Raw genomic sequence first — 24,795 nt, 5'->3', positions numbered from 1 at the left:
AAGATTGAACATAAGTGAAGCTGTTACATCAGTTTAGAGAAAACTTTGCAGAAGCAGAACATTGTTTAATGTGTCACAGGAGCTTCTTAGCTAGAAATGCAGCATAAAGCTTTGGGTCAGTGCGTGTATTAGGGGAAAATGGTAATTGTGGCCAAAAGCTTCACATAAACTTTACCTAAATATTTTTCATGTCTGCCACTTAATTGTTGCATCCTCTTGTTCAAGGAAAATGTTGCTTTTCGTATGTAAAATCATATTTAAATTATAGATTAAAAAGATTATTTTTTGCATAGCAAACTGCAAGTTTTTGTAAACACATTTTATAATTTTTTTTTAAGATTATATAAATGTCACCATGTAATATTTCACTGCATTGTTAACCATTAGTCATTCCGATTAAAATTAATAGATTTATGTGCGAAAGACAATTTGTTACTTCTGTAACAGACTTCAAAAAATGTATAAAAATGCTTCATATGGCAGAACCTCAAGTGATATTTCAGTGCTTAAATCTCATCTCCCAAGATCTTGGTGCTGAGATCTCCATCTGCGCATGCGCCGCTCCTCCGGCGGGCATTTTCCTGGAGTCCACCGCACAAGAAACTATGGAACTGTGGGGGGCTCTGGCCTTTCACAAAATGTCGGCAGAGCCCCCCCACAGCATCAGACACCCCAGTGACAGCGCCGGACACCCCGGGCAGCAGCATCGGGGACACCACCCGCAGCATAGGACACCGGCAGCGGCGCACTGCACATCGGACACCCAGTCATTCCAGCCTGCAGCATCACCCCACTCCTGCCTCCTCCAGCAGCGACCCTGGGACCCCGCTTCACCACAGCCACCACCCCCGGTAAGCAATAAGACACATGAAGCACCACCATTTTATTTAAAAAAAATGTTTTTCTCCTCAAAATTTGGGGTGTGTCTTATAATCCGGAGCGTCTTATAATCCGAAAAATATGGTAGTAGAAAACCTGAATGTTATCCATACAAAAAAGTCTGTATCAATGCTACTCATAAAGTAGATCTCTAATTATAGAAGGATAGGGAAAATGAAGGGAGGTCAGCTCACCAGTCTCAGTTGCGATCCATAATCCTCCTGCGCACGGAGTCACCTTGATCAGGGGTGTTGACTGAAGCAAAATAAAGGATGGAATCTCCAGCGCTGGACTTCAGTTAAAAATACATCATTTATTGTAAATTCTTAAAATAGAACAGAAAAAAGTATGGATAAGGACATACAGGCAGATGGGGTCTCTGGTGGTCTCCAACCAACGCGTTTCGACCTAGAGGGTCTTAACCATGAGTAAGACCCTCTAGGTCGAAACGCGTTGGTTGGAGACCACCAGAGACCCCATCTGCCTGTATGTCCTTATCCATACTTTTTTCTGTTCTAATTTAAGAATTTACAATAAATGATGTATTTTTAACTGAAGTCCAGCGCTGGAGATTCCATCCTTTAAAGTAGATCTCTGGAACTAAAAATCTACCTGACCAGTGTCAGCACTACTTTGTAATGTATTATAGGTTGGCATTCGGTCCATCTAATTTTGTAGCACACAGAATAATGAATTTGTCAGCAACATAAGCCACGCCTCTGCAAAGCCCCACCCACTTTTTTTATAATGGCGCCGCTGACTGAGACTTGCATGATAATGCTAAAACTTGTGCAACTACAAATTAGAATAACTTTGTGACATTTCAAACAGTTTTCCACCAGGTTTTTGGCTAAATTTTATTGGGGACGGTATTCTTAGTCCTTTCTAACCATACCAGAACATTTAATTAAATTATCGACATTTTGAATTAAAATTTGGAAATTGTCCAGTTGTACTACATCAAAAATATCCACGTAAACCACTGGTTGTTAAACGCGCAACAAAAATGGAGTATTGAATCTGTACCAGCATGAAATTCCCTCCCTTCATTCTTTATATTTAATGTTCTGTCGTTGTCTGTCTCATGTCACTTTTTATTTTTCTTGACTTTTTTTTCTGATTTAGTCGTTTTTAGATAAAAAAAAAACAAAAAAATAAAAGCCTGTATATCTACTGTGAGCTACAATGAGACTATGAAGGGCCCAGAAAGTGTCTTCTGACAGCGTTTATTTTGTACAATTGCTTGTTTTTTGGCTTTCCTTCCTCTGCAATGACAAAGGTTTCAAGAACTGAGGTTGCATCTTCAAAGTGCAGGAAAAGTGAGTGTCGTGTTATCCTGTTGAGGCGGTGGAAATCCAGCCGGCTCTGTGTAAATAACCTTGCTGTAAGCTTTCTATCCATCTGTGATGCGCGGAGAGCTGCCCTGGTACCTTCCCTTCCTATCGTGGCTCATCATTTGGCTTTTGTGTCGGTGTTAAACATGGCTCTGAGTTTTGTTGACCTGAAAATTCTCAGTCCAATATTATTTTTGAGCAGCAGAGAGTTAATGTTCACACGTTACTATGCGGCTCGAGCCATTCTACTGATGTTAGGTAAGCTGGAAGTCTGATTAACTATGCGTATGTTGCTCCAGGCCAAGTAAATAGTGATATTACAGAACAGTATCAGGTTTGATAGACATGGAAAGAAGATGCTGGGATATTGATATGTGGATCACCTGAAATGCCAAAGAAACATTAAACCTAACTGTAGGGATTGTTAAGCCCTGATGATAACAATGATACTTCTATCTAGGACTGAAGAGCTTTGATGTCTTCCAATGAAAGAGTGACTTCTCCCAACCTTTCCATGATGGTCTATTGAGTGTCATAGAAGCAAGGGGTTAACTCTTAGCACGATGCGTATGCATCTCTGTTAATAGATGTAATCAAGCTTAAAGTGAACTTTTTGCAGTGAAAATGTAGCCTTTGGGTAGGATATAATAAAACAGGAGGAGCAGAATGGATTGATGTAAAAAATTTTAGGGGGAAAGATATAACGTAATTTGTTATTTTTTCTTTTTAATTCCTGCTTATTCTGGCCTTAGGAGTCCAGTGGGCGGTGCTACCTTCTTCATATACTTTATATACAAAGAAGTCAATCACAGTATATCAATCTGCGCAGCTCCTGTTAGAGAAGCAATCCCATTAATTTTTATGTTCATTAAATGTGTGTGTATATGTATGTAATGTAGTGTGAGTATGTTAGTAAACTTGTCTACCGCCAGTCTGTCTGGGATCCAGCGCCGGTCTTCTCAGTGATATCTCCGAAATTGTGTAAGAAGGTACGAGAATGCAGTAACGCAGGGATTGCAGAACAATGCTGTATAACAATGTTGTTTAATTTTTAACAAAAAGAATGGCAATGGTATCCTCGCAGGGAAATAGTAAACAATAAACTGTAAACAAGGGAGGTAAAAGGTTAACGCGACAGTCTGGTATTTAAATGACACTTATTGTAGTCTTCTCTGGTCCTCATCCACACACAGTCTGATGGGAGTTGGAGTATCGGCAATTGCCGATGCGGTATCCTTAGTTGAAATCCACAAATCACGATTCAGTTTCCGACGGCAACAGGCGGTCACCGGTTTTTCCCGCTGAGCCCCTAGTCCTTGAATTTGTGCAGCAAAACTGGCGATCGCTGCAGGAGTCTCTGTCCAACAGAGGTGCTGCTGCGCATTTGTCAACAATGGGGATCGCACCTCAGGGTCCTGCACCTGGCACCTGCTCCTCTATGCGAGCACTACACTGTGCTTAGCCGGGCACGCGGCACTCTGCACGCTCACTGACTTACAGGAGCATTTGCGTAAGCTCTGCCAGGGGACGACTCCGCGCTGTCTCCTCACGTTGCAGAGCGTTCCGCACACCTGCTCTCGCTGACAGGAAAACTCTTTCCTGCGCTTCCTGTTCACTGCCTGGCCTAGCCACACCCCCTCCACCCGGTTCATGGGACCTGTCCGGTTCCCCATTCTTTCCCCACAGCAACACTGGACAGACGCAGCCTTGACCGTTCCAGACCCGGTATGATGCAGTACCTGCAGCCCGGTCTTCCTCCTTACAATTGTGACTAGCCAGCTCTTTGTTCTGACACTCCATAGGCTTACACTGTAAAAGTCACTTCTGGGTCACGCAGAGCACACTGTGATCTGACCAGTCCACCAAGTGGAGAAGGGCAGTGCTGGACACCGGAGAGAGCAGCAGTAGGTGAGTATATTAGTACAATTGCATTACTCTACATGCGCATACACATATTTAATGAATACAAAAGTTATTGGGAGTCCTTCTTAAAAAACAAAACAAAAAAAAAACCTAATGCATTTACAATCTAACTGGATATAGTTTAGGTTAGAATAATTTTCTTGGTTATGTAATTAGCACCGAAAACCAGAGATGAAATCAAAGATAAACACAGTATTGCATTACCATGTCTATTATATCTTCATGCATATAACACATCTATTTATATAATTGCCTTGTTTTTTTTTAATTTCCTGTTCTGTCCAGATGTTACCGTATCCCAGAATTCCAAGCGGAGGAAGTTCACCGACCGCCATATTGGGACACCCAAGTGATTGGTGTCTCAAAATGGAAACTGCTGCTGGTACCAACCTATTGCGCGGTACCACCAGCGGAACACCGTCGCACCACACACACACACACACATACTCTATACGCCACTCACGCAGCCTCTTGCGCGGTACCACCAGCGGAACACCGTCGCACTGCGCCTGCGCGAATTCGGCGCAGTGAATAATTCGGCTAATCACGGAGGCAGATGCGCGACGTGTCTACAGGCAGAGGAAGCCGGTCACATTAAAGGGGTTTTCCCACGAACGAAAGTTCATTTTAAAAATTGTCTGTGTCTGACCGTGTATGGAGCATACCACATCTCCTGGGCAGGGGAGGAAGCAAAAGACAATACTGACATTACAGCAGGGGATCACAGAGGATTCATTTTGTGAAGAAAAATATTTCACTGACTGTTTTTAAACAATATTTTACCTCACAGAATGTATCCTCCGTGATCTCCTGCTGTAATGTTAGTATTGTCTTTTGCTTCCTCTCCTGCCCAGGAGCTGTGGTATGTTCTGTACATGGTCAGACACAGGGGTGAGAGAGACAGAGCACGGGGGGGACTGCTCAAACGGGACAGCACAGGAAGGAGAGAGACAGCAGACAAGGGGGATATCACAGTGGGTAGACAGGTCAAAGAAGAGAGCACAGACGGGAGAAGTCAGCACATGGGGAAAGAGAGAGTGGATAGGTGGGTGAGCACATGGGGGGAGAGATTCTCATCACTGCAAAGCCTGCCCCCATCGTGACATCACCGCCTTCCCGATGCGATAGCATCGGGCCTCCATCTAGTTTTTATATATGCTGAATAGCTTATTACATTTACCGTACTGGTCAAACATTTGGACACACCTGTTCATACAATGGTTGTCCTTTTTCATACAGCAATAAAGAAGGGGTTACTTTGGGAATCTATGCTAAGGTTGAACACACATTCTGGTTTCTTTACTCCTTGTTTCCATATGGGTTCCTTAGTGTCTTTGCTGCCTACAGTCTGAATCTATAATAAGCACATTCCAATAAGAATCAGGAAAACCAATGCGTGAGCAGGGGTGTGCAAACAATTCATCAGTAGTTTTGATATTAGGAATAGTCTCAAAAATCTAATAACCCTTTTTTTTTTTTTTTTTTATTTACATGTCACATTCTGTGTTAAAAACAAACAAATCGGGGGAACTGTGGCATCACATAATGTGACTGGTGGATCCTGCGTTATCAGCTGCATATAAAGGTGTTACCTGGCATTGTAGTCCTGCCTCTGATGATAAGGAGCCTGATTTAAAGGGTTTGTCCAGTCCAAATTGATAAGTATGCAGTCACTCTGTACGATTCTGTATGAGTTATACGGTACATACTCCCGGCCAGGGCCTGTCTAGTGGGCGTTGCCTTGCTCCATACACTTGTATTGAGCGAGGCCGCTCCTCGTCTAGTGATGCCAGTGGGTGTGGCCTACTAGAAGGTGCGACCTCGCTCCATACAAGTCTATGGAAGCGAGGCAGCGCCCACTGGCCGGGAATATGTATAGCTCATACATACTCACCGGTCCCAGGTCAGAAAACTAGCAAGAGTCCTAAGTCTGCAGTCACACAGAGTGCTCCATTAAAAATAAAACCATTAAGAAAGAAATACACACATTTGGTATCACTGTGTTTGTAAAAGCCTGATGTATCAAAATATAAAATAAATTAATACGATAGATAAACGGCATAACAAAAAAAAGCCAGAATTAAGGTTTTTTTGGCCGCCACAACATTGGAATAAAATGCAATAAGAGGTGATCAAAACATTGTATTTTTTGCAAAATGGTATCCGTAAAAACATCAGCTCAGGGCGCAAAGAATAAAACCTCACACATCTCCAAAATGAAAATGTTACAGGTTTCAGAAAATGATGAAAAAAGCAACAACAAAAAAAAGGTTCCAATTTTTTTTTATCACTTAAATGGAAAAAAAAACCCTAAACCTGTTTGGTATCTGCGTACTCCTTCTGATCTGGAGAATCATAGCACCTTGTCTTCTTTACCACATAGTCAATATGGTGAATAAAAAACAAAAAGCAATTGTGGAATTTTTTTTCCCTGTTTTCCAGTACATCTTATGGTAGGATGAATGGGGTCTTTCAAAGTATAACTCATCCCGCAGAAAACAAGCCCTCGTAAGGCTGTATTGATAGAAAAATTAAAAAGTTATGGCTCTTGAAAGAAGGGGAGGAAGAAAATGGCCATGGCGTGAAGGGGTTAAGGGCATGCAGGATGTTTTGGAACCTGTAGTGGATTATCTTGTAGTTTTGCTGCAGATTTTTGTCTTTACATTATGATGAGTAAATTCTGTATTTCAAAAGTAGGAAACAAATCTGCCTTGTCTGAACGCTCACGATAAAGGGAATTGTATTACTGCATTTTTTATGTAGCTTATTCTGTGAAAATGGAGAATATATATGGTAGTTTTTTTTTTGCAACCTAATCTAAAACACAGCAGGATTTTTAAGGAAGTTTTAGCAGATAGGGAGTCATAAAGGGACTCCTAAAGCTGGGAAATTTGGTTACAACTTCAATTTTCTATATTCCTCCCGAGGTTCATCTTGCAGCTCTGGTTTCCTTTGCCTCTTTTTACTCTTGTTCTTTTCTTTGGCATCGTTCTTTATACTTGCAGAGCTTCATAATGAATATAATGGTGCTCTTATGTACTAATGACTGGTTGAAACTTTTTTCTTTTCTATTTGAAGCCCCTTTTTTGCCACTTTTGCTTTCCTATCACTGGCACGGTATGAGTGGTGCGCCAGTCTATTGCATTGATATAGGATGCACAGTTCGCAATGCTTTGTAGGAGTTTGCTGCAGACTTAAAACAAGGCAAATTCTAACACACACTTCCATCGAAAAGCACATCCATTGAGTTGTCCATTTACCACTACTAACTAGAGTGATTGTTTGATATTGCTTAAAAACTGCAAAGTATGCCAAGTTTTTAAAGGCTACCGTTTAGGGGGATTTTTGCATCTTAAATGCAAAGTTTGTAAATGGTCTTGACCAAAAATGTCTACATTTGTGCTGCTGCGGTAGATTGCCTATAAGGTTTCATTGATAACTTTAGGGTGGAAAAATCAGGTTGCACACAGATCAGCAGCAGAGAGGTTGGAAAGTATCTAAAGCTTTAATGGAGGGCAAATATAATTAGGCTCCATAGAAGGAAGAAAGCGTATGGGGAGGAAATGAGTGCAGCATTGTATCTGTGTTGATAGATGAAAGTAGCTAGACCTTGGGCACACGCAGAAATCACATCCAGCCTGTATTACAGAGAGGGACACTCCCACAAGAGTAACTTCTTCATAGGCTGCAGCGTATTAGGGAATATGAAAATGAATGTAGGAATGAAGATTGCAGACTGACACTTGGTGTAAATTTATTAACCATAGGAACTACTGACAGAAGTGAATTTTTACATGCGAATGGTGTCCATCCGTAGCCTTTAAGATATTCAGTACAAAGTTTATTGTTTGCATTTTATATGGGTATCTCACATGGTTTATCCATAATTAAAATATAACAGGTTTATAAAAAAAAACGCTAACCGGTAAAATGCAGTAAAATAACAAAATGGCTATTACTTATTCAGACCCGTCGCTAAAGCACCACTTATCTGCTCTCTGCCGGCCCTGCAGTAGTGACATCATACCATCATTTAGGCAACTACTTAAGGAAATCGCTGGCCTCGGATGTCATGTGCCATCAATGGAAGCATCACCGCTGCAGTCAGTGATTGGCTGCAGTAGTCACATATATGATGAATGTGATTTCATCTATGTATATCGGTGGCATATTGAAAAGTTGATTAATGGTTATTGTGAGTTTTAGACGTATCCTGTTATCGATTTTTATAAATCTCTCACAGACTTTTCGTATGACTTAAAGTATAACGTTGATCTGCAGGAGACATTGGATAGGTTGTGTACCATGATAACCCCCTTTCAGATCTGTGTCCATGCAAGGATTGATGTTCTTTCTCCTCTTGTGCTTTCCTAGGATTTCATGTTAGTATCTTATCTGAGCAGAAGTCTTTCAGCTGCAGGAAGTCATTGGCCGAACTTCCTGTGGATAACAATTATCAAATCCCACACATGTCATTCAGTCTTCTATTCGGAGGCATTGATAACATTGTGTAAAAGTTTAGCTGCGTAGGAAACCTGTTAACAGACTGCTAACTACACCGCTCAAATAAGAAGAAATAACTTTGTAACTTGACAGCAAAACCTTCATTATCCCCGGGAGTCCGGCTGTCAGTCTTTGCCGCTTCATTTCACTCTACTTGATGCTTCCGTAAAGCCTTTGGCAATAGATTTTTTTTTTCACTGCTTAGAGTTTTAGAAGTTTCCACTTACATTGATTATTACCTATGGAACTATTTTTGCATGGTAACTATTGCACCATTATTGATGATTGATGCATTTTTTTTCATTAATTAATCATATTTAGGTGTCCGCATTTATATTGCACAGCATCATGAGAAAGGAAATGAAGTCCCTGGCACCTAAAAAAAAAAAAAAAAAAGACTTTTAGCTGAAACAAGTCAGATTTTCAATGGACATTTGTGGCTGCCAGTGTGTATATTTTTTAATATTCGACTAATAAATGTGACTTTCTAATTTTGACCTTCTACTGGTCATAGCTGGAGAAAAATCTTTTTGCATTAGCACCTAAAAATAGTTGTATTACATTGTTAATATAAATTTTAAGAATTTATTTGAAATTGCAGCACTGATTGGCTGCCTTTAGGATACCCCAGCAATCAGCAGTGAAGGTGTCTGGGGTTCCTGTGATTGCTCTTTTTCATTGTTTGGTTAATCACACTGCTCATCTTCTTCATTGGACCCATTCATAGAATTATTGAATCGTAGAGTTGGAAGGGACCTCCTGGGTCATCTGGTCCAACCCCCTGCTCAAAGCAGGATTCGCTAAATCATCCCAGACAGATGTCTGTCCAGCCTCTGTTTGAAGACTTCCATGGAAGGAGAACTCACCACCTCTCGTGGCAGCCTGTTCCACTCATTGATCACTCTAACTGTCAAAAAGATTTTTTCTAATATCTAATGTGTCTCCTCCCATTCAGTTTCATCCCATTGCTTCTAGTCTTTCCTTGTGCAGATGAGAATAAAGTTGATCCTTCTACAATGTGACAGCCATTGAGATATTTGTAGACAGCCATTAAGTCCCCTCTCAGTCTTCTTTTTTGCAAATCTAAACGTTCCCAAATCCTGCAACCTTTCCTCATAAGACATGGTTTGCAGACCAGTCACCATTCTTCTTTAAACTTGCTCCAGTTTGTTGATGTCTTTTTTTAAAATGTGGCGCCCAAAACTGGACACAGTATTCCAGATGAGGTCTGACCAAAGAGGAGTAGAGGGCAATAATGACTTCACGTGATCTAGACTGTATACTCCTGTTAATACATCCTAGAATTGTATTTGCCTTTTTCGCTGCTGCATCATACTGCTGACTCATGTTCAGTCTGTGAACTATTAGTATACCCTAGTCTTTTTCACATGTGCTGTTGCTTAGCCCTATTCCTCCCATTCTGTATATGCTTTTTTCATTTTTATTGCCCAGATGTAGTACTTTGCATTTTTCCCTGTTAAAAGCCATTGTGTTAGTTGCTGCCCACTGCTCCAGTTTATTTATATCTTTTTGAATCCTCTCTCTCTCTTCTCTAGTATTAGCTATCCCTCCTACCTTTGTGTCATCAACAATTTAATCAGTTTACCCTCAATTCCTTCATCTAAATCGTTGATAAAGATGTTTAACAATACAGGGTCAAGGACAGAGCCCTGTGGTACCCCATTTGAGACATTCTTCCAACTGGATGTGCAGCCATTTACGACCACTCTTTGGGTCCGATCACTAAGCCAGTTATGAATCCGCCTAACAGTTGCCTTGTCCATTCCATAGTTTGTCAAATGCTTTGCTGAAGTCAAGATATACTATATCTACAGCATTTCCTTGGGCCACCCAATCAGTGATTCTGTCATAGAAGGAAATTAAGTTAGTCTGACATGACTTATTAGTTACAAACCCATGCTGACTCTGATTAATCACTTCATTCTTATCCAGGTGCTTACATTCATGTTGTTTAGTAATTTGTTCAAAGATCTTTCCTGGTATAGAAGTCAGACTCACTGGCCTATAGTTGCCTGGGTCCACCTTCTTCCCCTTTTTGAAGATAGGAACAACATTTGCTGTTCTCCAGTCTTCTGGGACTTCTCCTGTTCTCCAAGAATTTTCAAAGATTATGAAGAGTGGTTCAAAAATTTTAATTGATAGGTGGTGCTCCCAGAATTCTGACTCACTGACCAAATTATTGATGTCCTGTCCAAAGTGTAGGACAATACTGATGTAGGGCCACACAACACTTTTGAAATGGGAATTCTTTATATTTCTTTTACTCTTGTATGGAAAAAAACATTAAGATCACAGTTTACATATGCTTCATTTTTTGAGAGTTTTTTCTTTTTAAGAATAAGGGAAAAATTTTGCATCATTCTCATTTCTGTTTTGTGGTTTCAATTCCTCGCCATTTAAGATCTCTACTTGCTGAAAAGGGATAAACCGTCAGATTGGTGAGGTACACTCACTGATCAGCTGATATGTAGAGCCCCACCGGGGAAGTTCATGGTGTGTCGCACCAGAAGTCAACAGCTCAGTACACACTATTGGTCGTTCTCTGGTCCTGCAATTTAGCTCCCATTTAATCGAATCCGATCTGTACAAGAGTACTTGATAACATCTTATACGTAATGTGCAGAGCAATAGTGTTTCGGCTCCATGCACTGCGAATTTTCGGGGGCCACAGCCCTGGGTGTCAGCTGAGTAGTCGGGATGCAGGTTTGGACACACTCTGATCAGATATTGATTGCCTATCATAAGGATGGGTAATCAGTATCTTAGCCCTGAACGACATGTTAAAATTTACTACGATGTGGGTAAATACTGAAGTGCAGATTGTTAAAGGATATGAAACATCTTTTGGGAGCAGTTTTTTTAATTTAAAAAAACATAGTAAAATAAATAATTTTTAAAATTACATTTAATTAAAAATGTTGCATAGAAAAATGCATCACAAGTTAACTGAGAATTTGTCCATGAGCTTTTTTTCTGACTGCAGAATACATGTAACTCTGTTTTTTTTGTTTTTTTTTTACCTCCTCTATGCTGGTTTAGGAACACATAAATAGAAATGAACTTTGGTGTGGTCATAAATCGGCATAGATGAGTTCAGAAGACGTTCAAACCATTCCCTTCAGTGCAAAAATAGAAAGTTGCTTAAAGTATTGAGTTACATACAGTTCACTAATAAACCAATATCACACGTGCTCCGATCTTCAGCTGTCTTTTCCAGACCCAGATTTGCTATGTCTGTGTAACTGCCATGATAAAGAAAGGGGCTGGCTTAGCTTTTGAAACAAGCCAGCCCGTCTCCAAACAAGTTAATCAAAACAATTCTCAGAATTCTGGTCTAACGGCCACATTGGTGTTCTGTACCAGGCCTGCTATAATATCATGCCATGACTTCATGATGTGGTGGGGCCGAGTAGTCAGAAGAGGTGTCCAGAATGCCGTCAGGTAGTAGGAGGATTGCGGTACTCTGGTCCTGCTGCTACGGACCACTGATGTGACCACTGGGCCAGGGTCCCGTAAATAGTTTTCGCGAACTTCAGTCATTCATGTTCTGCAATACTCTATTCACCATCTAACCGAAGGGAAGCTAAAAATGAGACCACCATTCAAGCTGCCATTGTTTGGCTGATGTCAAATCTCTAAATTTTATTCTGTATCTAGTTAATAAAATATTCTATAATCTCCTTTGCATTTAGCACATAGCGTTCTGTCTTTGCTGGCTGTTTTTGGATGTTGCTATATTAATTAGCTTTATTGGGAACATTATTAGCATACGCTGTGAACAGTTTAGCATATGTGTCAAATCCCGCATTGTAGCGCACAAAAACATATGCAGATAATAATTTAAAGCCAAGGATGTGCCGCGACTACCGGGTTATGTTATACTGTGTGAAACTGTGTTGGGGTATGTTCACACATGTATACAGAGGGTTTTCTACCCAGGTTCCGCTGTTTGTTAGGATATAGTCACCGGTCGATTTTGGTTGTGTGTTTTGAAACTGAAAAAAAATCCACATCTTAAAACACTTTAAAAACTTTTTGACCCTTGTAAAAAAAAAAAAAAAAAAGAAAAATTCCAAGTGAAGACACCTTTATATGAATGATACTGTCATATGTCATAACTCTAAAACTTTCCGACACTCCCAACACAATGAATATTTATCTGCATGATGGATATTTATGGATGGATGATGGATATTTATGCAACTATGATTCTGCCATGTTAACTCAAGGTAACCAAGTCATATACAAGACGGCAAAAGTTTGACGATTAACTGATGAAAAACAACAAAAAAGGGACAGGTTTTATTAAAAAAATTATTCCACATAAGAAACATTTGCTGACAGGTTCCCTTTAAGGTTGCGCATACGATGTTTTAGACATTGTAAAAGAGGAAAGTGCTGCCAATGTTTTTCCTGAATTTGCTTTTGTGTAGCTTTTTTTTGCAGCATATTTTTTACGTTATATATACCATGGTCAGCTCACTTATTTTAACAGCTTTGAGACTTTCGATGTCTGAAATGGTTAAAAAAAAATCTTTAAAACCCCCTGAATTTATGCACAGCAATCATTTTTACTTTGAAATGCATTATTTTTAGGATTTTTTTAATCACTTTTTCCAGTGGGATTTTGAGCGTAAACACCTATAAGTGATGTCGTGCGCACATAGCCTAACGGTTCCTATTAGATTGGATTCCATGTCGTCTGCTATAAAATGTCTCTAGTAAGAGTAGAAAAGGCCGACAACAACATGTTAATGATCCGTGCACCGCTAAACTTTACAAATGCTTTAAAGGCATCCCATCAGAGTTGTCTCAAACACAGGAAGTCTACGTTTGAGTAATTGCTCAATCTATAACACAGCTGGATTAAAATCCTACATTTTGCATATGTTTCTCAGACCTGGTGTTGTTCTTTCCCCAACAGATGATTCAGCGTGAAGCTGATGTGAAAAGTAAGGTCACCGCCGTAGCACTGACAGATTCCGTTCACAACGTGTGGCACCAGGAAGCCAATAAAACGATTCGAGAGTGGATGCGCGAGGTAATCATTTTCTTTGTTTGTGTCTTTAGTTGAGTAAAGCTAACAGGAGGAAAGCATAATGCAATATTCTGAGGCACACAGTGGCAGGTTCTCTTAATGAAACCTCCATCTTCTCCCTGTTTTCCCACATTTTCCCCTCCCGAGCTTCCCACACATCCTAAATTTATTTGCCCATGATGCTGCTTTTGGTTTTTGCAGCTTAATTTCTTTTTAAGAACATAATGTTAGAGAGTTTTGTATTTCCTTTTGCAAAGAGAACTGACGTACTAGGGAGTTCATAAAACATATTTATGGTGAGAAACCCTCGGGAACGTGCGCACAGTATAATCTCTACAGCTGCCTAAGAAAAAGCATACAGCGATGGATCTGGTATTTTTTTCAGTAGTATATAAATGCTCCTCATATTCCTACAGTATCTTAAGCATTGTGGAGCAATGTTCACCAACCCATAGGAAACCTCACTTTTGGTGGATTATAAACATAGAACTTACATTACATTGCTCTACTCATGGAAAGAGTCCAGCTCCTGGCTACTTCTGATGATTAAATAAAGCTGATAGATAGCCATAATATTAAAGGGAACTGGTCATCTGATTCATTGTGCCTGAGCTATGTTCAACTTGGATCAAACTCTGCAGCATTTCAGAGAAAAAACACTTTGAGGATTATGAGTTTCAGAAGACTAGTCCAAGGTCCCCGGTGGCTTCTCCCCACCATACTCCTCATGACTGACAGGTCTTTCCATATGTGTTTGTACAGTGAGAGGCTTGTCAGTATGGGTGCAGGTCAGGGAGAAGCCGATTGTGACCTCCTTGCGACTTTCAACCAACTCGTAGATCCCAGGCAGCATTTCAAGGTATGTTCTTTCTGAAATCCCGCTGCGTTTCTGAGTAAGTTATACCTGGCTATGTAGCCTGCATGTGATTCATGCTGCCCATGGTTCAGGCAGCTTGAATAATGTCCTGTTTATGGCACTGTGCCTGATAAACATTGAAAGAGACACAGCCCTTATTTGAGCACCACAAACTCTTCAGCCAACCCAATAGTGGTGGTGCCAGGGTGTTGTCAGTGGCAAAATCCCAAGAAACCTCTTTCATTTTCATTAGCGGTTCTGCCCATTCCAGATTACATTACAGAATCTTGTAGCTTGTTTTGCTGCAGACAGGAGTTTCATCAGCCATTTGACAAAAATTTAACTGCTGAAATATAGAGTTTGCAATGACAGACATGGACAACTGAGGACCCATGATCAAGACTAATTTATCGGCCCCTTGTGTTTGAGTTACCAGTGTGATTTCAGTGGGTGCCAGCTATACAGCACCTCATTCATTGCTGACATTATCCTGCTGAAAATTGAGAAATACCATTGTCACGAGGTATATTTGGCCTTTACAATGAGTAGGTGGTATGTGTCAAAAGAACGTCCAAATCCAACGATCTAAGTCTTCCCAACCAAACGTTGCCTCCTTCGACTTGCCTTATTCCCATCATGCTTTCTGGTGCCAGCTCTTTCCCGGGTAAGTGACACACACTTGCCCGGCCTTCCACCTGATGATTCATTAGTCCAGGCCATCTACTTCCATTGTTCCATGGTCCAGTTTTTGTGCTCACATGTTTTATGAGGGTGCTTTACTTTGTTGCCACGATTCAGCATGAGCACTTTGACCAGCTTGCAGCTACACAACTCCATACATATATATGAACATTTACCTAATTTCACACAATGAATAAATCCCAGCCCTTCACAAGTTTTATTGTTAGGAATGATTTGTGTGTATTATATATTCTAATCAGAAAAACATAAGTAAAGATATTAAACCAACTTTGGATAAATAAAAAGTGGGCATATCTGGAAATCTATTAAAAGATAGAGAATATCCATACACTCTGCTCATACGTGAAGGGATATTTTCTCAATAGAATGTACATACAGCTTCTTTCTTATAGTAAATTGAGAGCTGTTCACATGGATTTTGAGAAGAAAACTTTTCACTCTTATTAATGCATTGTATCTACATGCTTTAGTGGGTGTAATACCTGGGATTCCTATTACAGGTCTGTGTCCACTTTATATTTCTTGTCTTGCTAATTCAGCGTTCTCTCCTAATGCATGTGGTCATTAAAGGCTTTGTTCTTCACAATCAAGGATTTAATGTTCACAGTCGCAGAGGTATTTTTGCATGTCGGCCCGACCAGTGAGAATATGGGCACATAGCACCACTGCCTGTCATACCTCAGTCACATGCGCAGATGCAGAGAGAACAAAGCAGAATAGCTGGGCAGAGGAGCCTGATACAGAAGAATAGATTATAGTGCTAAACACAGTAATATAACTATGGCAAAGCTGTCTTGCCCAGCCAATGTACAGCAGCCAGTAGGGACCGCATCATTGCTCTTGTTGGCTGCTCTTATCTGTTGGGTGTTGCATGAAGGCTAGACAAGACAGTAGATTAGAGAGCCCACCCTGGACATGCCACAGCTACTTTACTGCCTTTAACATCTACAGTATATTACCATCTACAAACACTTTTTTACAGATTTCTGCAAAAATTAGCAAATGGAACTTTATCATTGCTCTCACATTGGACATATGTGTACAACAGCACTCCTCCAAAAGAGACTTTAAATCTTGAAATTTTCGGGAAATTAAACATTTTCTCAGATCTGTCATCTGGCCACCCTTACCTTGCTGTTTGGTATAGTTTATGATGTATTTAATCCCCTGGCGATACCTCCATTCTCAAACACAAGACTGAACATTCTTAACCTTCCTTTGAATTAGAGGTCACTCATTTATGCAAATGTGAGATACATCTCGGATTTTGCATGTGTGTTACATTTTCAATTTTGCTTCCAAGAAAGAAGATGCCTGGTTTCTGGGTTTGTAGCCATGTGCTGTGCATTAACTTGATCTAAGACTCCATTGATATTATAGTTGTGTCTGCCCAAACCACATTAAGCTTACATTCCAGTCAACCAAGAGTTTTCTGTCCTGGTCTGGCGACTTGGATCAGTTTTAACACGTGAGCAGCTATGTTCATTCAATTTTAACTGCTCTTACGTGCAAGGACCTGAAAGAGCTGTAAAGTGTGCTTTTTTTGAATGCTGAGCATTGACCAAGAGGATCATTTTATTAAATGTTTTTTTGAATGATCTGTAGGAAGATCGATCTTGTGCAAACCTAGATAAGTTCACCAGAGTCTTTCCCGCCATCATCTTGATAATATCAAGCCATCGGGTTGCTGGTCTTCACCTTTTTCCTTCTATTCCTCCGACCATGATGTCCTTCTCCAGTGATTGCTCTCTTCGTATGATGTGTCCAAAGTAGGCAAGTCATAGCTTGGTGATCCTTGCTTCAAAAGTCATTAAGAAATGGTTTGACTTTTTTCTTCACCGTGTGTTTGTGTAAATTTCTTATCTGTGTCTTGGTACAGTTTTGAGCTGATATGGCATCGCCACTGCCACACTACTCATTAGACTTTTGTCCTTGGGCCTAAGGTTATGTGCCCACGTAGCGTTTAAATCCGGACACTGAAAACCGGACTCCTTCCCAGAAATCACGCGGTTTTTTCAGCGCGATTTTACCGCGATTTTACAGCGGTTATGTTCGCGATTTTCGAGTGCGATATTCAAGCACTTTCCAAGCGATTTGAAGCATCGCTTGGAAAGTGATTGACAGGTTGGTCACACTCGTCAAACATAGTGTTTGACAAGTGTGACCAGGTTTTTACTATTGAGGCCGCCTATGCGGCCTCAATAGTAAAAGAAAGAATGTAAAAAAAAAATAAAAAATCGGGGTATATTTACCTTCCGACGTCAGTAATGCCTTGCGAGACCTGTGATGACGTTGGTCTCGCGTTGCTATAGCGATCTCACGAGACCGCTAGAGTCACGCGAAACTACGTCATTACAAGACCTTGCCGCAAGGCATTACTGGGAACGCTTAGGCCGGGAATGCAGCGCGGGACGTCGGAAGGTAAATATACCCCGATTTTTTATTTTTTATTCTTTTTTTTACAGGGGTATGGTACCCAGGGCCTGGAGGACAGTCTCCTCTCCTCCACACCGTGGGTACCAACCGCACATGAGACGCTTAACTTCCCGCATGGTGGGCATAGCCACATGCGGGAAGTAAGCGATTCTCATGCATTCCTATGGGTGCGGAATCGCGGCAATTCTTTGCGATCCGGCACAAAAGAATGAGCATGCTGCGTTTTTTTTCCGCGATGCGATTCCGCCGCGGAAAAGAGCGCAGCATTAGCACAGCATGTGCGGAATGCCATAGGAATGCATGGGGTGTGTTCTGTACAAGATTTTTAAACGTTTTCGCAGCGTTTTCGCGCCTAAAATCGCTGCAAAAACACTTAAAAATCGCATCGTGGTCACACAGCCTTATGGTTATATTGACATTGTTTTTGGACATCATATGGTTATGGCACTACACCTATGCAGTTTATAAATATCTTTTAAAACATTAACAGTAAGAATATATACATTGTTATAAGAAACCTGGGATCTGGCAGTGCTCACTATTCCCACTAAGGCAATGTCCAGGGTAGACGACATAAACATAATAGCAGTGAATTGCCTGTGGTGCTGCTCACCATGGAAAATACCACCTGAATATAGAAAAGGTAATAAATGGGGCACTAACCACTTAGAATACAATTTTCTTTTTTTGTGATTCCACAAAGATTAAAGCAAACTTGGCTAACATCCATATCACATGAAAATCGCGCTTCCTCTGAGCCACTTTCCGCTTATTCCCATAGGAGTGCTGCTTGCATTCCATTTTTCCTACATTTGGAGGCCTTTTGGCTGGTTTTCTGCAGAAGTTATTACACCCACAACATTAGGACTGTGCTGCTATTTTTCCTTGTGTGTGTCTGTTAAGTAATGGACACATTTTTTTAGGCTGACACAAAAAAAATTTTTTCCACAAAGTTTGCTTCTTCAGTGTTTCTGATCTTTTAGTTAACTGTTTCTATGGTTACTAATGTACAATTATAAGCATTTAATACATTTTTTAAAGTTTATGCAAAGACTCAATATTTTCGGTGTTCTGCCTAAAATTTCAAGAATTCTACCATTCACCACAGCGTGCTAGGTATCGGTTCCTGGGCCAAATCCTGACTGATAACCCATTCCTACCTAATTCAGTGGTTGGAGTTCATTGTAATTTCAGTATTTTTTATTTGTCCACCCACAATTTAAAGATTGACCACATGTTCTCTATGTGATTGAAATCTGGTCAGTTTTCTGGCCATGGACACAAAATTTCAGTGTTCTTTTCACCTCACCTTAGTTATTGCTTTTGTCTTGTAACATGGTCTCCATCATGTTGGAAAAAAAACATTGTTCATCACCAATTTGTTCCTGGATTGTTGGGAGAAGTTGTTCTAAGCATTCTGTGCAATATTCCATTCTTAATTCATGCAGTGTCATTTGGCAAAATTGTGAGTGAACCCACTCCCTTGAATGAAAAGTAAACCAACACATAAATAGTCTCAGGATGCTTTACTTGTTCGCATGACACAGGACTCATGGTAGCATTCACCTTTTTTTCTGGACTGTCATTCTTCCAGATGTCCCAAACAATCTAGAAGGGCTTTAACAGAGAAAATAAATTTACTCCAGTTCTCCACAGTTCAATCCCTGTAATTTCTGCAAAATATCAGTCTGTCCTTGATATTTTTCTTGGATAGAAGTGGCCTCTTTGCTTATCTTCTTGACACCAGGCCAACCTCCAAAATCATTTGCCTTACTGTTCATGCATATAAACTGAAACCTGCCTGCTGCCATTCTTGAGCAAGCTCTACAAGCAGCAATGTCCTTGCCTGTAAAGTCCTTTTAACGCAAAGCTAACTGCATGTGTTTTCTTAGAGGGAACGATGAATAACATAAGACAAAGATTTCAAACACCAGCCCCAATCTGATTTTAGATTTCAAACCGCACAACATGAATTCCGCTGCATTATGCTTCTTAACGCTTTCTCCTACTCGAACAAGAAGATCACAGAAATTATGTAAGGAGATGATTTTGTGACGGGGCTGAAATGCCATAGAAATGTTTTTGTTTTTTTTTCTATTAAGCTTCCTTATATGGCAAGGAATGACTTTGCAGTTACTTGCTCTTCATAACAATCTAGAATTAATGTGTCATGGTTTGGACAGGGTTCTTGCCCTGCACTCACAGGGTTAAGTGTATGTGGACTCTTTCTGGATCTGGGAGGGGTATTTATACTCACTCTTTACCAGAGTTCTCTGTCAGCTATACTTTTGCCCTTGGCTTAGTTTAAGTGACCCCTGTGCATTTGTGCCTTGTGCAGTGTGCATGCTTCTGTATTTGATATCATGGCTTCTCACCTGGTATGTCCCCGTTGTACGCTTGCCTGCTGATTCGGTACTGTGTGTCTATTTTTCCAGGTTTCTGACTTCTGCTATGTCTCTGGTGATTCTCCTGCATACGCCCCTGGTACTTCTGCTGTCCGTATGGTTGTGATCCTAAGCCTGTCCCTGACATTCCTCCTGTCTAGCACTCATCGGCGCTTCTGCTTGTGCTATACCTGCTGGTAGACTCTTTATTCTTGGGCCAGCATCTCTCTCTGCTCTTGCTCTCTCTAGGAGACCTGCGGCTGGCTCCGCCCCCTGATAGTCACATGGTGCAGGTCCTGTTAGTGCACAGTCTCTGAGATGTGCTCCTCTCTCTAGGGACCCCGGTAAGCCCCTGCAGCAGCGCGGATTTCTCAGGGTCCAGACACTGACTGGATGTCATAAAAACTGAAGCATCAAACTTTATGAAAACCAAAATATGTGTCAGTCTCAGAACTTTTGGCCACTACTTTTTACAGTAGGGAAAATAAGTATTTGATACACAACCAATTTTGCAAGTTTTCTCACCTACAAAGAATGGAGAGGGCTGCAATTTTTTTCATAGGTACACTTCAACTGTGAGAGACAGAATCTAAAAATAAAAAACAGAAACCATCACATTGTATGATTTTTAAATAATTAAATTGCATGAAATAAGTATTTGATCGCCTACCAACCAGCAAGAATTCTGACTTTCCCAGACCTGTTTGTTTTTCTTTAAGAAGCCCTCCTACTCTGCATTCATTACCTGTATTAATTGCACCTGTTTGAACTTGTTACTTACCGAATTTTTCCGACCATAAGACGCACTTTTTTCAGCCAAAATTTTGGGGGAAAGTGTTGGGTGCGTCTTATGGTCGCAATATACTAACCTCCGGGGCTCTGCGGTGCGGTGGTGGCAGCGGGCGGGGCTCTGCGGTGCAGTGGTGGCAGCGGGACGAGATCTGAACCTGCGCATGCGCCGTCCCCGGACCGGCGGCTATCTTCCCGGCGTCCATGTTCCCTGAGGCCACCGCAACATGGTAGCGGCCAGCAAGGGATGTGCGGGGGCCTCTGGGCTGCGAGGAAATGCCGGCGGAGCCGCCGCCCCTGCATCAGAGCACAGCCCGCCGCCACCCTCACCCCGCAGAGCTCACCTGCCCCAGCTCAGCACAGCCCACCTGTCCCAGCACAGCTGCCCCAGCCCCAGCACCGCTGCCCCAGTCCCAGCACCGCTGCCCCAGTCCCAGCACCGCTGCCCCAGTCCCAGCACCGCTGCCCTAGTCCCAGCACCGCTGCCCTAGTCCCAGCACCGCTGCCCTAGTCCCAGCACCGCTGCCCTAGTCCCAGCACCGCTGCCCTAGTCCCAGCACCGCTGCCCTAGTCCCAGCACCGCTGCCCTAGTCCCAGCACCGCTGCCCCAGTCCCAGCACCGCTGCCCCAGTCCCAGCACCGCTGCCCCAGTCCCAGCACCGCTGCCCCAGTCCCAGCACCGCTGCCCCAGTCCCAGCACCGCTGCCCCAGTCCCAGCACCGCTGCCCCAGTCCCAGCACCGCTGCCCCAGCACAGCTGCCCCAGCACAGCGCAGCTGCCCCAGCACAGTGCCGCCACCGCACGAGCCTGGACCACTGAATGACCCCTGTGACTACTCCTCCACCTGTGCCGGATCCCTTCTCAGGTAAGCTGAATTCGGACTGTAAGACAGACCCCCATTTGACACATTATTATTTTTTCCCCTATTTTCCTTCTGAAAATTGGGGTGCATCTTATGGTCCGGTGCGTCTTATAGTCCGAAAAATACGGTATGTAAAATTCATCTGTCCACACACTCCAATCTCACCACCATGGCTAAGACCAAAGACCTATCTAAGGACACCGGGATCAAAATTGTAGACATGCACAAGGCTGGGATACGCTACAGGACAATAGGCAAGCAGCTTGGTGAAAAAAGACTGTCAATCTTCCTCGGTTTGGGGCTCCGTGCAAGATAACGCATCTTGGGGTAAGGATGGTTCAGAGAAAGGTCAGGAATCCGCTCAGAACTGCACTAAAAGAACTGGTCAATGACCCGAAGAGAGCTGGGACCACAGTCTCAGACATTACTGTTAGTAACATACTACGCCGTCATGGATTCAAATCCTGCAGGGCACGCAAGGTCACTCTGCTTACGCTAGCACATGTCCAGACTCATTTGAAGTCCGCCAATGACCATCTGGATGATCCAGAGGATGAATCTGAGAAGGTCATGTGGTCAAATGAGACCAAAATAGAACTTTTTGGTATCAATTCCACTCTCCGAGTTTGAAGGAAGAAGAGGGATGAGTACAACCCCAAGAACACCATCCCAACCGTAAAGTATGGTGGGGAAAGCATCATTCTTTGAGTTCTTTGAGGGTGCTTTTCTGCAGAGGGGACAGAACGACTGCACCGTATTGAAGGAAGGATGGATGGGATCATGTGTCGTGAAATTTTGGCAAACAGCCTCCTTCCCACATTAAGACCATTGAAGATGGGCTGTGGCTGGGTCTTCCAGCATGACAATTCTGTCAACTCTGGAATTCTCTGCCTGAGGAAGTGGTGATGGCCAACTCACTGAATGAATTTAAGAAAGGAATGGATGCTTTTCTTGTGAGTAACAGTATAGAAGGTTATGAGTAACATAATATTATAGGTAAATGGTTGACTCAGCTTAGGGGAAGGAATTTTTTTCCCTATGGAGAAAATTGGCTTCTACTCTGTGGGTTTTTTGCCTTCCCCAGGATCAACAATGCAGAACAGCTGCACTAAAAATAGGCTGAAATAGATGGACATAAGGTCTTCTTTCAGCCTTCAAAACTATGTTACTATGTTATGACAATGACCCAAAAAACACAGCCAGGGCAACTAAGGAGTGGTTCAATAAGAAGCATTTCAAGGTCCTGGAGTGGCCTAGCCAGTCTCCAGACCTGAACCCAATAGAAAATCTTTGGAGGGAGCTGAAACTCAATGTTGCCCAGCGACAGCCCAAACACAGTTGGTGAAGTGTAACTAAGATAAAAATTAAAGACCTCTCCATTCTTTGTAGGTGGGAAAACTTGCAAAATCGGCAGTATATCAAATTTATTTTCCCCACTGTATATGTGAGTGTGTGTATACCTTACAAAGACCTTAGCCTCCCACCCATTGTCACAATCTCTGAGGGTCATGTAGCCATGTTCCATGGCTTATATGATGCTATCTTAAGACTACCTCATTTAATCAGCCATATTTTCCTTTGATTATATATTATTAATTGTTTTCTTAATTACGGTGAGTAATGGTTACCATATAACATTACACTGGGTCCATATTTTTAACGTTGAAAAGTCTTGTTCGTTCTGGCCACTTAGGCCCTCTTTATGTTTCATAGAGTGGCTCTGTTGGGGTCATAACCCATAATGATTATTGGGAATTTCCGTTCCATCTTTGTGTCACTTGAGAGTATACAAGCAATTAAGTGCTCAAGGAGTCATTTTTACAATTAAATATTTTCAAATTAAGGACCCTGATAAGTCTCTGAAGTAATGATTTTCATATGTTAATCCATTCCAGGGAGTAGTCTAGAATAAAGGTTGAACAAGACTAAATCACGCTGCAATCAACCACATTAAACAAATTATTTTGCTTATTTTGCTCTACTGGGATACCCTTCATATGGTAATTTCTCTATGCTGCGCTCTCCTCCTCGGATTCTAGTCTTCCTGCATATTTCTAATTGCATATACATTAAGGTGTTGGTAAAGGCAACGTTAAGCGATGTAATCATAACGTTATCATTGTGTCTATGTAAGTGAGGCCAAGCAGTCAGATATATCTTTAGTCTTATCAAAAACGGGGTGGGGTGTGTGAAAAGATTGAATGATATTTAAAATATATAACTAATAGCTGCTTGTCTGACTCTCTAATTGCTGTCATTACAGAGAGACTGGGGGAAGGGAGTCGTTTTAGACCTTTTCTGTTGTAACATTGTCGGCCTATTTTTAGCAGCATACAAGTCATGGATTTTCAATGTATGAGAAGCTGAGATGAATGATAAAGGCAGTCGCTCATTTGCATATCTTGACAGTACTCCTTGTAGTATTTTCCTCCCCAGCCCCAGCCCGGGTTCACATAAAAGATGTGTTAATTGTGTGCTAATGTATAGCGTTTTACAAGGCTCTGATACAGTATTCTGTCAGTGGCAATACTAATTTCGGTACTTAAAAATGATGGAATAGTCACATTATCCCTCTATGGTTTCCACCCTCTTGTGGGGTTTTCTTCCATATACATATTTAGTATTTCATTTTTTTTTCAAACACTTTTTTTTGGGAGGGGAGGAAGACTGGGGGTTCTGTTATTCATTTCCAAATCAATACAGGATTTACTTTTAAAGTTGAATCAATTGTGAGAAAAAATATACGGTATGTGTGTGAATTTGAAACTTGAAAAGTACCTCCCTGAATATGTACACAGTATATGTGTGTACGATGTGTGTGTGTGTATATATAATTTATACATGCACGCATACCACAATCAGATTAGGTAAGGGATGAGGATCATAAAACATGTATACAGTATGCACACACTTATATATATATGTATATATAGTGTGTGTGTATATATATACCTATAGTACGTACAGTGTGTGTATATATGTACAGTGTATATATGTGTGTATGTATATATATATAGTGTGTATGTATGTGTATATATATATATTATATTATGCTGTGTGTATATGTA

At 41.4% G+C, this 24,795-nt stretch overlaps 1 protein-coding gene across 7 annotated transcripts in view; it reads left to right on the top strand.

The window, feature by feature from the left end:
- The window catches only part of ARB2A (ARB2 cotranscriptional regulator A), a 663,887-nt gene that overhangs the window by 456,041 nt on the left and 183,051 nt on the right, over positions 1-24,795 (top strand). For 6 of the 7 annotated variants that reach the window (XM_073587607.1, XM_073587558.1, XM_073587597.1 and 3 more), the window contains one exon: positions 13,585-13,701. The exons of the other annotated variant lie outside the window; for it this stretch is intronic. In XM_073587607.1, coding sequence (XP_073443708.1) covers positions 13,585-13,701 — 117 coding nt within the window. The remainder of the gene's footprint in view (positions 1-13,584; positions 13,702-24,795) is intronic. 7 annotated transcript variants of the gene reach the window in all.

Source organism: Dendrobates tinctorius, unplaced genomic scaffold, assembly GCF_039654945.1.
Source record: "Dendrobates tinctorius isolate UK_male_01 unplaced genomic scaffold, ASM3965494v1 ptg000003l, whole genome shotgun sequence".
NCBI lineage: Eukaryota > Metazoa > Chordata > Amphibia > Anura > Dendrobatidae > Dendrobates > Dendrobates tinctorius.
Note: the sequence above shows the minus strand (reverse complement) of the source record. Positions and strands in the feature narration are given on the sequence as shown.